General features: G+C 49.2%; 1 protein-coding gene across 2 annotated transcripts in view; it reads left to right on the top strand.

Annotated features, from left to right (window-relative positions):
* The window catches only part of SEC14L1 (SEC14 like lipid binding 1), a 54,793-nt gene that overhangs the window by 2,040 nt on the left and 38,385 nt on the right, over positions 1-14,368 (top strand). For both annotated transcript variants that reach the window (XM_045490922.1, XM_045490923.1), the window contains exon 3: positions 382-474. In XM_045490922.1, the coding sequence (XP_045346878.1) occupies positions 412-474 (63 nt within the window). In that variant the 5' untranslated portion in view covers positions 382-411. The remainder of the gene's footprint in view (positions 1-381; positions 475-14,368) is intronic.

Here is a 14,368-nt window from a genome sequence, read left to right on the forward strand (position 1 = left end):
TTTGGCTTGTTGTAAAAGTTGTGGAAGAGAAAAATGATTCGGGAACTGATACTCGGATCGTAACATCTCAGTGCCAGAGAGGACTGGGATCTTGTACCCCTGTACATCCCCTGGAGAGGCCCCGGGAGGCCGACCAGAGGGGATTCTCTCATTACACTTGAACTTCCTTCACCGACTCTTAAACTGTCTCTTTCCCTTCTCCTTCCTCGTGTAATCAAAGTAGCATCTTTTGATTTTTGCGTGTAGAGAATGATGCGACCTATTGAGGGCCCTTTCTACACTCGGGCTGTGGTTTGCTGAGTAAATACGGATTTAAATTTTCCCTGTATCGCGGGTTTTTTGTTTTTTTTTTTTTAATCGCAATGCATTTGTGTCTTGCAGGTGTGAGAAGTTTGCTGTTGTGTTACAATCATGGTGCAGAAATACCAGTCACCAGTGAGGGTGTATAAACACCCCTTTGAGTTAATTATGGCTGTAAGTACTTTCTATTTTGATTTACTCTTTGGCCTGTTTTAAGTATTCAGATTTGACTGTAGCTGGATGTATTCAGGTTTGATCTGTAGCCGGATGTTTATCATTTGTCTCCATTCTCCCATTTTTACTTGTTCTGTTTTTATGCTGACGAGCCACGGCTAGAGTTTGTGAAGTGTCTTTAAACTGTCAGTCTCTGAAAATCAAAACCTGCCTGTTTTTTGTTTTTGTTTTTTTTTTTTTTCAACGTTTATTTATTTTTGGGACAGAGAGAGACAGAGCATGAACGGGGGAGGGGCAGAGAGAGAGGGAGACACAGAATCGGAAACAGGCTCCAGGCTCTGAGCCATCAGCCCAGGGCCCGACGCGGGGCTCGAACTCCCGGACCGTGAGATCGTGACCTGGCTGAAGTCGGACGCTTAACCGACTGCGCCACCCAGGCGCCCCCTGTTTGTTTTTTTAAAACTGCACCTCAGGTTGATACACGGATTTGAGTTGAGGCGCCTGGGTGGCTCAGTTGATTAAGTGTCCGTTTCTTGATTTCAGCTCAGGTCGTGATCTCAGGGTCGCGGGATCGAGTCCCGCGCGGGGATCTGCCCTGAGCTTGGAGCCTGCCTAAGATTTCTCTCTCTCTCTCCCTCCCCCTTTGCCCCTCAGAAGCAGGATTCTGATGAAATACTTTTTCCTCTGGATTTTGTTCTTTTTGTTTGTTAAAGTAGAAGAGGGATGTGGAGAGGGTTTTTTCTTCCCCGAGTCCCACTCCCCACCTCCCTCCCACCTCAAAGTTGGCCGCCGCTCTCACTTTGAACACCATTGATGAGTGTTGGCTGTTTCGTTTCTGTATTTAACTAGAAACTCAGGTGTTTTTGCATCTGGTTGTTTCTGCTCAGCCTTGGTTGTGAGATTTATCCGGGTCAATATAGTTTTGAAAAATAGCCCCCAAAACTCAAGTCCTCTCAAGGAAACAATTTAGATTTAGGGAGTTTGTTTTTGTAAATTGAGGTATAATTTACATACAGTGAAATGGTCACATACTCAGTGTCCGTTTTGATCGGTTTTGAAGGAAGAGTGACCAACACGTCACTTGTAGAACCTTTCCATCCATTACCTCAGAAAGTTGCCTTGTGCCTCTCCTCAGTCAGTGTGAGGTTTTGGGGGTTTTACTTTTGGTGTGGGGGTGGTGTTTCTAGTTCTGTATTTCCTTTTTTTTTTTTTTCTTTTACAAGATTTTATTTTTAAGTCATTTTAACCCCCAACGTGGGGCTCAAACTCACAACCCCAAGATCAAGAGTGTTGTGCTCTACTGATGGAGCCAGCCAGGCGCCCCTGTATTTCCCTTAAATACTAGGCCTGTTGAGTATGTTTTGTGAATGGTTTATCAAGAAAGGCTTGTTTCCTGTTTGCATGTTATACGTGCCGTTTTGGCTTTTGGTTGTGTGCAGCACAGACCCACTCCAGAGAGCTTGAGAAGGGGCATTGTTCACGGGAGCACATGTGGGGTGATGTGAATTGCACAGAAATGCAGGAACGCAAGCTGGATGGGCTGAGCTCCAAGGACCTGGCATTGGAGGGTGGTTCCTGGCAGCTCTGGGGAACGTCTGTCCGCAGCAGTTGTCCCTGGAACTTTACCCCGTGGGACTCTGCCTTGCTCCGTACGCGGGAGCCCCCCTCTCCTACCAGCTGGCTGCTTTGCTCGCTCCTGGGCTTCCCTCCCTTGTGGCTTCAGCTCACGAGCTCTTTGAGCTATTCAAAACCCCGCAGGCCCCAGTTTGTGGCATTTCTTGTTATATTGTTTCAGTTTCTAAGTGACCGATTCTGGTCTTGTTTCCTAGTTCAGATTCTGGAGAGACTTGATCCGGTCATCTCTCCCCTGGAGCTAGGATGTAGGTTATTGGCCAGCCTGTGGATTATCTGCCCAGGGTTGGCGGCCTGACCCTTTTCAGTTGGTAGAGGCTGGTGGAACTGGGGGAGAGGGGTGAGGGAGCAACAGAGCCCAGTGGCACCGTGTGGGGCAGAGGACTGCCCCGAGGACTGGGCCAGGCCTGGTGGGGCAGGGGGACAGGAGCCATTCTGTTTTCTAAAACATGAAATACTATCTTAAAAGCTCCGTGCAACCCTGATTCTGTGTGGCAAAGGTATTTTGGTCTCTTCTGCAGACACTAGCTTCATAAAGAGGAGTTTTGACTGTCTAGCGATCAACTTCCTTATTTTCCTTACTTTGTTATTTTCAAAATGGTAAAGTTCGTCCTGCCCATTTTTATGCATGGATTTACAGGAGACTGAAATTCAAATTCTGAACCACCTCCCAGTCTTTTAAAATTAATGCATTTTTAAATTGCTTTTATTTTGAAGCAAGAAATCATTTTCTTTTGAGTTGTGAGAAAATATATATTTTTTATTTTATTTTATTTTATTTTTTTAATTAAAAAAAATTTTTTTTATGTTTATTTATTTCTGAGACAGAGAGACAGAGCATGAGTGGGGGAGGGGCAGAGAGAGGGAGACAGAATCAGAAGCAGGTTCCAGGCTCTGAGCTGTCAGCACTGTGCCCGACGCGGGGCTTGAACTCACAAACCATGAGATCATGACCTGAGCCAAAGTCGGTCACTCGACCGACTGAGCCACCCAGGCGTCCCAGAAAATATATATTTTTTAAGTTTATTTATTTTGAGAGAAAGAGAGAGAGTGTGTGCATGCACACGCACGAGCAGGGAAGGAGCAGAGAGGGAGAGAGAGAATCCCAGCCAGTCTCCTCCTCCCTGTCAGCACAGAGCCCGGTTCAGGGCTCGATCCCACTGGGAGATCATGACCTGAGCTGAAGTCGGATGCTCAACCGACGGAGCCACCCAAGGTGCCCCCGAAAATATTTTTTAATCTGAAAACGAAATGTGTTTTCCTTCGGGAATTAGAAGCCAGAACGTTTTAAGTTCTTTAGTGATTTTTTGGTGTGGTGTCATTTGCCACTTTTTCAAGCTGAAGTTGTACGTCATAAAATCCTCATTTACCTGGCTCTATCACCGTTTTTTCCCTTGAGCTTAAGCAGGAGTATAACAGACTTCCTGTAGAAATAGTCTTTGCGGCTCATTCAGAGTGAGGAGAGAGATGGCCAGTTAAAGCAAGAACGGAACTATGGCTTCAAGGGAAACGTTTTTGAGAGCGAGCCTCAGAAGGTGTGAGGCGCTAGTCACAGCACGTGGCGGTGACAGCGGCGTTGGGGAGGTGGTCGGCCTGTGGGATCTGGGGGTGGATCCAAGCCCTGCTTTACGGGGGTCCCGTGGGGAGGAGACTGTCGGGGAAGATGCCACTCCGTGAACGGATGCCCTTGTCTGTTAACCGAGAGCGTTACTGTAATTTAGTATGGCCTGAAAATGGCTTAGGGGAACAGCGACTAGTGTAAGTTGCTCGTAAGTTGCTGGGGGGGGGGGGGGGGTGTGTATCAAGTATGTTAATTGCATTTGATCCATTCAGTGTAGCGTTTGTTTTGGGATCAGTGTATCCATAGCATTAGGAAATCATGTGAGCGTTCTCACTAACCCATTTGAATTAAATGGCAAACCAGCAAAACGGAGGTGGAGTTTCTGCAGAAACCAGCAAAACGGTTGTGGCGTTTTAAGGGCCTGCTCTCATGCCATATTTGCCCAGAAACGGAACGGGAGAGCCTCATTGAGTTGAGAAATCACCCGAGACCACCTGAGGCACCTCGGAGGGTGAGGAACCTGAGACACACCTCGTGGTAGAGGTCTGCTGCCCGCGTTCGGTTCTCTTTATCCTGCCAGGCCTCCGGCGCCCCGCGTGTGCCCGCGGTGTTTTCCGAAGGCTCTTGTTCGCGGGGGCGCCTTGGACTTGTCCAGTCTCAGCCAAGCACGTTTCCCGGGGCTCCTCTGCCTGGGTCGTGGGGAGGGGGACTGAAGGGGCTCTGGATGGGCAGGAAGGTTCTGGCGTGCTGGCTCGAGAGGGCTGCGCGTGGAAATTTCTGAGCTAAAACATAATTTTAAAACTTAGACGTGTTCAGTGACAGCTTTCCCCCCGCTGACCGTTAAGGGCCCCTTCCTGCGTGACCCAGAGGTAGGGTAAAGTTGCTGGAGAGCAAATGGAGGGACACGCGGGAGGCCAGGGCCCCGAGGGGGAGGAAAGCCCGCGGCCCAGACGGCTCTCTGCCAGCATTCGCCGGCGAGGCGTCCCCTTGCCAATGATCCCTTTTCACCTGAGGACAGCCGTCGTTTTGACCAGTTGGAGCGCGTGATGGGAGAGGCTCTGCCACGTGCCCTGCCACCCCGAGGACCGCCACCTTGTCCGGCCATCAGCGCCAGCCACGTGGTGCCCTCCCCTCCTGCCCTGCTCTGGCCAGCTTCCCTCCTTTCAGAAGCCCCGTCCTTCTTCCAGAGCGCCCACCGTCTGCGTCCCAGCACACCTGTCCTCTGGTCGTGCCTTCGGGTCACGCGCTTCCTGTCTCCTTCTCTCCCTGCACCACCTGAGTTATTTGTTCTGTCCTTACGTCTTGTACGCGGACAGGTCGCCCTCCGTTCGGCTGCCATACACTGTGTCTGCCCGGCAGTCGCCTGTTTGACCTCTTACCTCTCCCACCCGCTCTAAACTCCTTTGCTCTCTCGCAAGGCCCTTCCTGTCCTCCCCTCTCTGTTTCACCTTACTTCACGAACATGGACGTTTAAGTCTGCTCTGTGCTGTCCTGGCTTGCCACACGGTGTTTTTCTGGCCCTCACACCCCTTTGACCCTTCCTTCCTTCCTTCCCTTCGCTGCTTGCTTCTCCCGTCTGTCCTCTGAATCTCCGTCCCGCTGACCCAGCTGACTTTCCCAGGCCTCTGAGCACCGCTGCTAGGGTCTGTCTCCCCTTCCTCGATCCCTTATCAGGGTCATCCGTGTTAGCTACTCCCCCTTGTAATTAGCGTTTCTTTCGTTCTCAGGGTTCCATGCAGCTGTTTCGAATGTTCCTCGGGGGCAGTGACCTCGTGTATTATTTTCCTTGTTCCCTCGAGTGTCAGCGCTAAATGCATAGTAGTCTCTCAGATTGCACTTGATCAGCCGACACGTGTGCACTTGAGCTTTGAGTACGAGGACTCGGGAGGTGGGTTTGACGGAAACTCAGCCTGAAATGTCGCCCTGTGGTCCGTTTTTGGACACGAGATCTACGTGTTCCCCACGAAACACTTTGATCCTTCAGTGAGCTAATACCTCCCTTAGGAGCAGAGCCCTTTTGGTGGGGAATGTGGCGACTTCTTTTTTTGTTTTTACATCTTCCTAAATCCTACAAAGTCCTGTTGGCAAACCCCTTATTAGGAGTTTGAACGATGTGTTTCTGTAGGTTGAATAAACGGAGAAGCTGTTTGCCGGGGTACCGCTGTTGATTAAATGGCCCACGACCACAAGACTGACTTTTTGTTCTTCTCTCTCGCGTTTCATTTTTGTTCGTTTCATCCCGTTTTTTTTGTTTTTGTTTGTTTTTGTTTCTAGTCCCTTTTTCCTTAGGTGCCTCCTGGCTTCCTGCTGAGACCAGATGACGAAGGCAGGAGGGAGAGATTGGCTGTGGGCTCGGTCCCCACCGGCCCTGCCACAAACCCGCTCGGGGACGGGTCAGTTTCCTAGTGTCAGGCTGTGGTGAGGAGGTGCTGGAATTAGCCCTCAGAGAGGAGGGTGGGGGAGGGCAGGGCCTAGCGAGACCCACACGTCCTCCCCTCTTCCTTGCTCGCAGCCAGCCCTGTGCCTCCCTCCACGTACGAAGTGAAGTGCATCAGTAAGTTAATGACGTCTCTGAACGTGTGTGTTTTCTTTTCTTTTTTGTCTTTTTTTTTTTTTTTAATTTTTTTTTTTTCAACGTTTATTTATTTTTGGGACAGCGAGAGACAGAGCATGAACGGGGGAGGGGCAGAGAGAGAGGGAGACACAGAATCGGAAGCAGGCTCCAGGCTCCGAGCCATCAGCCCAGAGCCCAACGCGGGGCTCGAACTCACGGACCGCGAGATCGTGACCTGGCTGAAGTCGGATGCTTAACCGACTGCGCCACCCAGGCGCCCCTTCTTTTTTGTCTTTTATGTCTTTTGCATTAAGCCGGCATTTGTATTTTTATTTGGGTTTTATTGCATCCATTCAGATTTCCTTTGTCAAAACAGCTAGGGAGACCTGCGGGGGCCCCAGGCGCCTTGCATGTGTGACCACAGTGTGAGAAGAGCCCCGAGTCTGGTCTTCTGGGGGGGGGGGTAGCGAGTGCGAGGTGTGCAGAAATCTGGCAGGTGGAGTGCTTCCTGAGGAGGTGGCCTGGCGCACAAGCCAACCCCGCGGGCAGCCGCTTCCAGGTTGTTCTTTGGGTTGGCTGGGATAGAGGGGCACGGGTCCTGCCAGAGCGCATTCCTGTTTTGTCCTTTCTCGCTCCGTGTGGCAGCCAGCCGCCTCCCGAAGCCCCGTCCGCTCTCCCGAAGACATTTTGAGCCACCTGTCCTGTTTTCTCTGGTTTTTTCCTCTGACCCGAGTGCTGTGCACGTTGGGTTTTGAGCAGGATTTTAGTTTGAGGTGTTGTCGTGCCATCTGTCGTCCTTCTCGAAGCACGGCTTCTTCCTCTCACCCTAGATTTCAGCCCTGGGCCTTTTCGCGTCCCTGACTCCGGTTTCCCGGTTTCTCGAGGTGACCCTGAGATGCATCCTTTTCGTTAACGGAAGTGTTGTGAGATCTGCCAGCGGCCTGGTGGGCAGGAGCGGTTGTTCTGCTCAGAGGTGAACAAGCCGTGCTCGTGTATCTCGGGGGCTGCCTTTCAACAGTTTTACTCCTTCTGGGAGTGGAGGGAAAGGACCCAGTCCCTCTGATGGTATATTGGGATCCTGGTCAGTTTTCCAGTGCGGGGAGATGGCAGACTTCTTATTTATAAGGTTCTTGAGTGCCAGGGTGTGAATCCTACCGCATTGAATACAAATCGGGGTGTAATTAGTCAGACTCACTCAGTTTCGGAAACAGACAGTTATAGTACATTCTCAGTACGCACTACTCTGTATAGAGCTAGGCATTTTCCCTTCTCTTACACCCACTCTCCAACACATCATGCATCCTGAATTATTTTTAATGTGCTAGGGTGGAGACAGTTGTGGTTCTGAAGGAAAAATAAAGCAGGATCTGACTCAGCTCCTTGCTTCTTTGGTTTACCTGTTTTTGCAAAAACACGCAAAAAAAAAAAAAAAAAAGACAAACCCCCCGAACACTGATACGGACATTTTCAAGCCTCTCCAAGTTGAGAGACTGAAGGGTCCAGGCAGTGCCAGGGGCCCGTCACCCTCCTCTGGCGGCGGGGGCAGTGCTTTGCCACTATTGTTAAATCTGTTTTCCCCAGTTTTTCCCCCTGGTGTATTTACAGTTGTTTTTTTTTTTTTTTTACATTTATTTATTTTTGAGAGACAGAGACAGAGCACAAGTCGGGGAGGGGCAGAGAGAGGAGACACAGAATCCGAAGCAGGTTCCAGGCTCCGAGCTGTCAGCACAGAGCCCGCCGCGGGGCTGGAACTCACGAACTGTGAGATCGTGACCTGAGCCGAAGTCGGATGCTTCCCCATCTGAGCCGCCCAGGCGCCCCTCCCCTGGTGTATTTAAAGCAGGTTTCAGGCGTCTTGTGAGCTCACCCATAACTACTTCAGCAGGGTCTGTAACCATCAAGGACCTTTTATTCTTTCAACATAATCGCCATGTACGTCATTGTCATACTTAACAAAAATACTGGGTCCACGTTCAGACTTTCTCGATCGCCTAAAAGAGTGTCTTTGGTTCCCGCTCCAGATCAGCTGTCGCTCGTGGTTCTTGTCTTCAGTCTCCCTGCTTCTCCCACCTCCTCCCTTCCCTTCGTTTCCTTTCGTGCCCTCGCTTTGTGAGAGAAACTGCCACCGTCTTCTCCTGTCACCCTAACCCTCAGCTGCTGTCATTGTTCCGGGGAGCCTCTGGGAGCACATGCGGCCTCGATCGGTTCGGCCTCCCCATCCGTCCCTGTGGCCGTCCTCCGGAAAGCTGAAGCGCAAATAAGAGGCAAAATATTCTTTTCCCAAATTAAACCGGGTCTTTCTATGATGGGTCCCTGTGGTTCCTGCAGAAAGCAGGGAAGGAGTGCATCTGATGGCAGGGCCGACTGAGAGGGTTTCGGGGTAGCGTGAGCAGTGGGGTGCCTGGGGGAGTCTGGGGGAGGGGGGCCGGGGTGGCGGTGCCGCTTGGAGAAGTGCCCGCAGGCAGGTTCACTGAAGAGAGGACTTTGGTCGCTGTTGTCATTACTGATTCTTCTTTCTTTTTTAACCTGCATGAGAGGGAACCAGTTTTGTGTATTTCTAGGGGAGTGACTTCCCGTGTTGAAACAGAGCATAGACTGCATTCTGATTCCCTGGCGAGGCACGGTTTGAGGTTAGGAGAAGGAGTCTTTTTGTCGAGGGAACAAAAGCTTTATGCTTTGTGTGTCTTGATGTGTACCGGGTCCCTTCTCCATTCAGAAATTTGCCGTGTGTTTCCTGGCTCCCCTGCACATTTTCGCACTAGAGTGTTCAGCGTGCACTTTGAGTTATTGATGAGCAGCCAATGTGTGAGTGTCCTGCATATTTGATCGAGGCTGCACGTGGAACTCTCTGGCCTGCCCCTCTGACCGATCTTGCCTCTCTCTCCCACCTCCGTGCCTTCTCGGGGACAGATGGACCCCTCCTCTGATGACACTTGGTTTGCCGTTTTGGGACCGCCGGTTGGACATTTCGTGTTTTCTGGCCATCGTAAACATCGTGCTGTTTTAATTGGTAGTTCGTGCTGTTTTAGAAGAATCCGGTTCTCTCTCACCTGACATCTCTTCCTGGGCAGCCTCTGAAACCCATGGCTTCAACTGTCACTTTATAAACAGAAGATCCCAGAGTTTATCTTCAGCCTAGACTCCCACTCAGGAACTTCCAGATTCCTAGCCAGCTGCCTGCTAGGACGTCTCCATTTGACGCTGTACAAATTTAGCGTTTCTGAAACAGAAGCCACTGCCTCCTCCTGCCCGCACAAAGAACACAGCCCACCAGAACACACACACGCGCGCGCGCACACACACACACACCCAATAAAATGCCCCTCAGGAGCTCTGCCTTTTCCCGTGAACTCCTGCTCCTGACGAGTGCCATCACCACGTGCCCTGTTCCCAGACCGGAAGCCTCGGCGTTCCTGGCCGCCTTCCCTCCCCACCCCTCAGGCTCTGTGATGACCAGAACCTTCCCTGATGTCTCCCGGACCGTGTCTGAATCTGCCCGTCTCTGATCGTGTTGGCTCCTCTCCGATGACAGCGCCTGATGTCCCGTTGGGGCCCCTGGACGCCGCCTCCCCGCTGCCCCTCACCCACCTGCCCTCGCTCGGGGCTGCCGCCGGGGGCTCCGACTGAAACTCTGAACACGCTTCGTGTTTAGAGTTCTTTGAGTGGCCGCCCCACACCTTCAAGGTGAGGCTCGACTTCTCCGGCCCGGTACCCAGAGCCAGTGAGAGTTTTGACAAAAGGGCACATTGGAGCGTCTTCTTTCGGTCGGAGGTATTTGCTACTTACGCTTAAATCGTGGCTCTTTAAAAGCTTTTTTTGGTATTTTTAAACAAATTTAAACCCAAGTTAGTTAACGGATAGTGTGACGGTAACTTCAGGAGTAGAATTTAGCGATTCATCACTTACATGTAACACCCAGTGCTCATCCCAAAAGTGTCCTCCTTGATGCCCCTTACCCCTTCAACTCATGTTTTTTTTTTTTTTTTTTAACTTTTTTTTTTCAACGTTTATTTTTGGGACAGAGAGAGACAGAGCACGAACGGGGGAGGGGCAGAGAGAGAGGGAGACACAGAATCGGAAACAGGCTCCAGGCTCTGAGCCATCAGCCCAGAGCCCGACGCGGGGCTCGAACCCACGGACCGCGAGATCGTGACCTGGCTGAAGTCGGACGCTTAACCGACTGCGCCACCCAGGCGCCCCTCAACTCATGCTTTGAAGGAATCTGACTCACACCATGTTTTGTGGGTAAAATAGTGTTTATAGTCCGTGAACTGAAGCTTATAATCAGTGTAGTTGAGTAAAAAACGTGTCCTGCTTTATGGATTATTTGGTGTTTGGAGTGGCTTTTCTCCCGTAGTGACGAATACCAAGTGTGAGAGAATGTCGTTTCTGGGGTTCTCCTATGGAACATAAAATTCACTTAAAAATTATTGATTCTGATAGTATGGTAGTCTGATTTTTTTTTTTTTAAAGATTTCTTCAGGTTTAAACCTGAAAGGTTGGTTATTATATGTCTCTTTTTTTCTTAATGAATGTTATCCTGTAACATGAGGTGGGTCTAATTTTAAGGGATATGTTTCTCGTATTTTTTCTAGCCTAATCCCCGTATCTGTCTTAAAAATCAAGTCCAGAGCTAAAAGCTGCAAGGTACAGGTTTTAAGAAGAAATTAATCTAAGAGATCATTGATTATATTGCAGGATTTATACTATTAACATTTAGAAAACTTTTCTCCAAACACCTCTTATCTTCATTTTACTTTTAACACAGAGTTGGCTTGGAATGAGAATTCTGACAATAATAAGTTCTGATTCTCTACCGAATCGGGATTTCTGAGCGTGGGTTCAGCAGCCCGGTGTCCCAGCCCCGCAGGCGGTTCGGATACCTGCCCGGGTTTGAGAAACACTGGTTTAGGTCTCCTCAAATTGAATTTATAGCACATGGAATGGGAGGAAGGGAAGCTGGTTTCAGTTATAACTTTTTAATTTAAAATTTTTGAAAGGAATAGACTCTCTAACAGGCTGTGGCCTGTTCTCACATCATATTTTCTTTCGAAGGATTTAACATGCCAACGGGGAGACTACTGGCTTTATATGCTTCTCCAGACTGTTCCTGTGTTTACTTAGTGATACAGAGTTATAACATGTGCTTCTTTGAACTCGTCTTAGTTATTTGTATGACTCTGCGAATTTTCAGGTGGAGAAGATCGGTACTGTGTTTTATTGTGGTAAATACACAATGCTATAAAATCTGCCGTTGTAAGCATTTTTAGCGGACCAGTCAGTGTGTTGGGCGTATTCACCTTGTTGTGCCTCCATCCCCCAGCACTTCTGTTTTTCGCCTTTCCAAATAGAACCGTTGTCCCCGTTAAACCCCAGCTCCCCATCCCCCGGCCCCGGCAAACCCTCTGCCCCTTTTTCTACCTTCTGTTTGCGAGTGGCGCTATGACTGTCCCTACTAGAAGTGGAATCAGACAGTGTTTGTACTTTAGTGATTTGCTTGTTTGACTCAGCGACCTGTCTTCACAGGCCATCCACGTCGTAGCACGTGTCAGAGCTTCTTTCCTCATTTATTTATTTATTTAGAGCGAGAGCATGCATATGAGCGGGGGGTGGGGGGCACGGATAGAGGGAGAGAGAATCCCAAGTAGGCTCTGTGCCGTCTACGTGGAGCCTGATGCGGGGCTCAATCCCACCAACCGTGAGATCATGACCTGAGCCGAAATCAAGAGTCGGACACTTAACCAACTGAGCCACCCAGGCATCCCAGAGCTTGTTTTCTTCTTAAAAGGCTGAATATTTTTAAAAAAAATTTTTTAATGTTTTATTTAATTTTGAGAGAGAGACAGCATGTGTGGGGGAGGGGCAGAGAGAGAGAGAGAGAGAGAGAGAAAGAGAGAGACGTAGCATCTGAAACAGGCTCCACGCTCCGAGCTGTCAGCAGAGCCCGATGCGGGGCTCAAACTTGGGAACAAGATCATGACCTAGGCTGAAGTCGGACGCTTAACCAACTGAGCCACCCAGGCGCCCCAAGGCTGAACATTTTTAAGATCTAGTTTTTGATGCTAATATCAACCAAAAAATTGCATATCTAAGTTCATTTCTGTTTTGTCTTTTATATTAACAGATTCTAGATCCAAAAGGCAGTTCCTTGAAGAATTCTACCACTGTATTTTGTTCCATATATTCAAAGTATATATTTATTTTTTAAACAAGTTTTTTTTTTTAAGTTTATTTATTTTGAGAGAGAGAGCCCGAGCGAGCCTGCTTGTGCGAGTGGGGGAGGGGCAGAGAGAGGGAGAGAGAGAATCCCAAGCAGGCTCCATGCTGTCAGCACAGAGCCCAACCTGGGGCTTGATCTCACAAACTGTGAGATCATGACCTGGGCCGAAATCAAGAGAGGGACACTCAACCCAGCGAGCCACCTAGGCGCCCCTCAGAGTATATCTTTATAATGTGCATTTTGTGGTTGCTGGTGTTCCTGGTTTCTTAAGAAAGAAGCAGGTGTAGGGCCACCGAAGTGAAACGCTGGGCTCCTGCCATAAGGGAAGAGAAGTCGAAGAGACAATAGAGAATCAGACGCTTCGGGTGTGTGAGGTACGACGGGTCTGATAGGCCTTTAATAAATAGTACGTGATAGATATTTTCCTGGTGGATTAAAACAGCTCCTAGTTTCAGTCCGCTAATGATGGAGTTTTTATTCTGGTTCATGAAACCGGATAATATTTCCATAGCTCATTACGTTCTTTTATGTGGGCAAACACATGGCATCTTTCAAAGCTGACAGCTGCAATTCCCCAGAACACCAAATGCTTTTTCTCAAGTCCTTGGGTTTATTTTTTTACACTCTGGAAAGTAAAGCCGTACTCTGCCAAATCCAAGTTGATTTGAACAGGAATATGCAGAACCGCTATTTTCGTTGTCATCCACACTCTGTTTGCTCTTTATTAGACAAAAAAATGTACGGACTAGGAGTGGTTTTGGTAAATCACGGGGTGTCTTGGATCCCACTGGATCACGCGTGGGTCCGTCACGTGACTGCATGCGAAAACCCCAGAGAGACCTGTCACGGTGCTTCAGGTGTTCGTGTTTGCCTGGGGCCTGAATAATTGTCACCTGTGAGACCTTTGACCTTCAAAATGTATTGACGTATAGCTTACGTATAAAGATCTACCTAAAAGATGTGTATACCTCCGTTTTTCCCAACTGTAGTTGGCCCTTGAACACAGATTAGTGTCACAGACACCCCCCCCCATCCCCGCATGCAGTCAAAAATCTGCATATATAACGTTTGATTCTCCAGCAACTTCGCTAATAGCCCACTGTTGACCGAAGCCTTACCGATCGCACGAGCAGTTGATCGACACATATCTGGCACGTGCCTTATGTCCCGTATTCCTCCAACCAAACAAGGTAAAGAAAAAATCATAAGGATACGTTTCAACTCTTGTCACCTGACAATGGAAAGGTCGAGGCGGGAAGTCTTTACGTTTGTGATTCTTACAGTCATGTATCTTTTTCACGAGTTAGAGTGTTTTGTACATGGTCCTCAAGTACAACTATATCATGTTTTTAACTTTAAAAGTGTAAAACTCGGGGCGCCTGGGTGGCTCGGTCGGTTAAGCGTCCGACTTCAGCTCAGGTCACGATCTCGCGGTCCGTGGGTTCGAGCCCCGCGTCGGGCTCTGGGCTGATGGCTCAGAGCCTGGAGCCTGCTTCCGATTCTGTGTCTCCCTCTCTCTCTGCCCCTCCCCCGTTCATGCTCTGTCTTTCTCTGTCTCAAAAATAAATTAATGTTCAAAAAAAAAAAAAGTGTAAAGCTCTTGGGGCACCTGGCTGGGCCAGTGGAGTGTGTGACTCTTGATCTCAGGGTTTTGAGTTGGAGCCCCGTCTTGGGTACAGAGATTACATAACTAACTAATTAAAAAAAGAAAGTTTAAGACCTTCAAAGCAGTTTAGTTTGAGAATGATAGTCATGTGCCCAGGAGGTTACAGTTGGGCTGGATGCCACAGGGAGATGGGAAGGGGTTCTAACAGGTCCTGCCTTCAGAGGCCGGTCTCCTGGAGGAGGTTGATAGGGGATCAGCTAGGCCTTGAGCCTGTAGAGGGACCGAGCCATCTTCTTGGGCTCTGCTCTCAGCGAGCTTATA

The sequence above is a fragment of the Leopardus geoffroyi genome, chromosome E1 (assembly GCF_018350155.1).
Source record: "Leopardus geoffroyi isolate Oge1 chromosome E1, O.geoffroyi_Oge1_pat1.0, whole genome shotgun sequence".
Lineage (NCBI taxonomy): Eukaryota > Metazoa > Chordata > Mammalia > Carnivora > Felidae > Leopardus > Leopardus geoffroyi.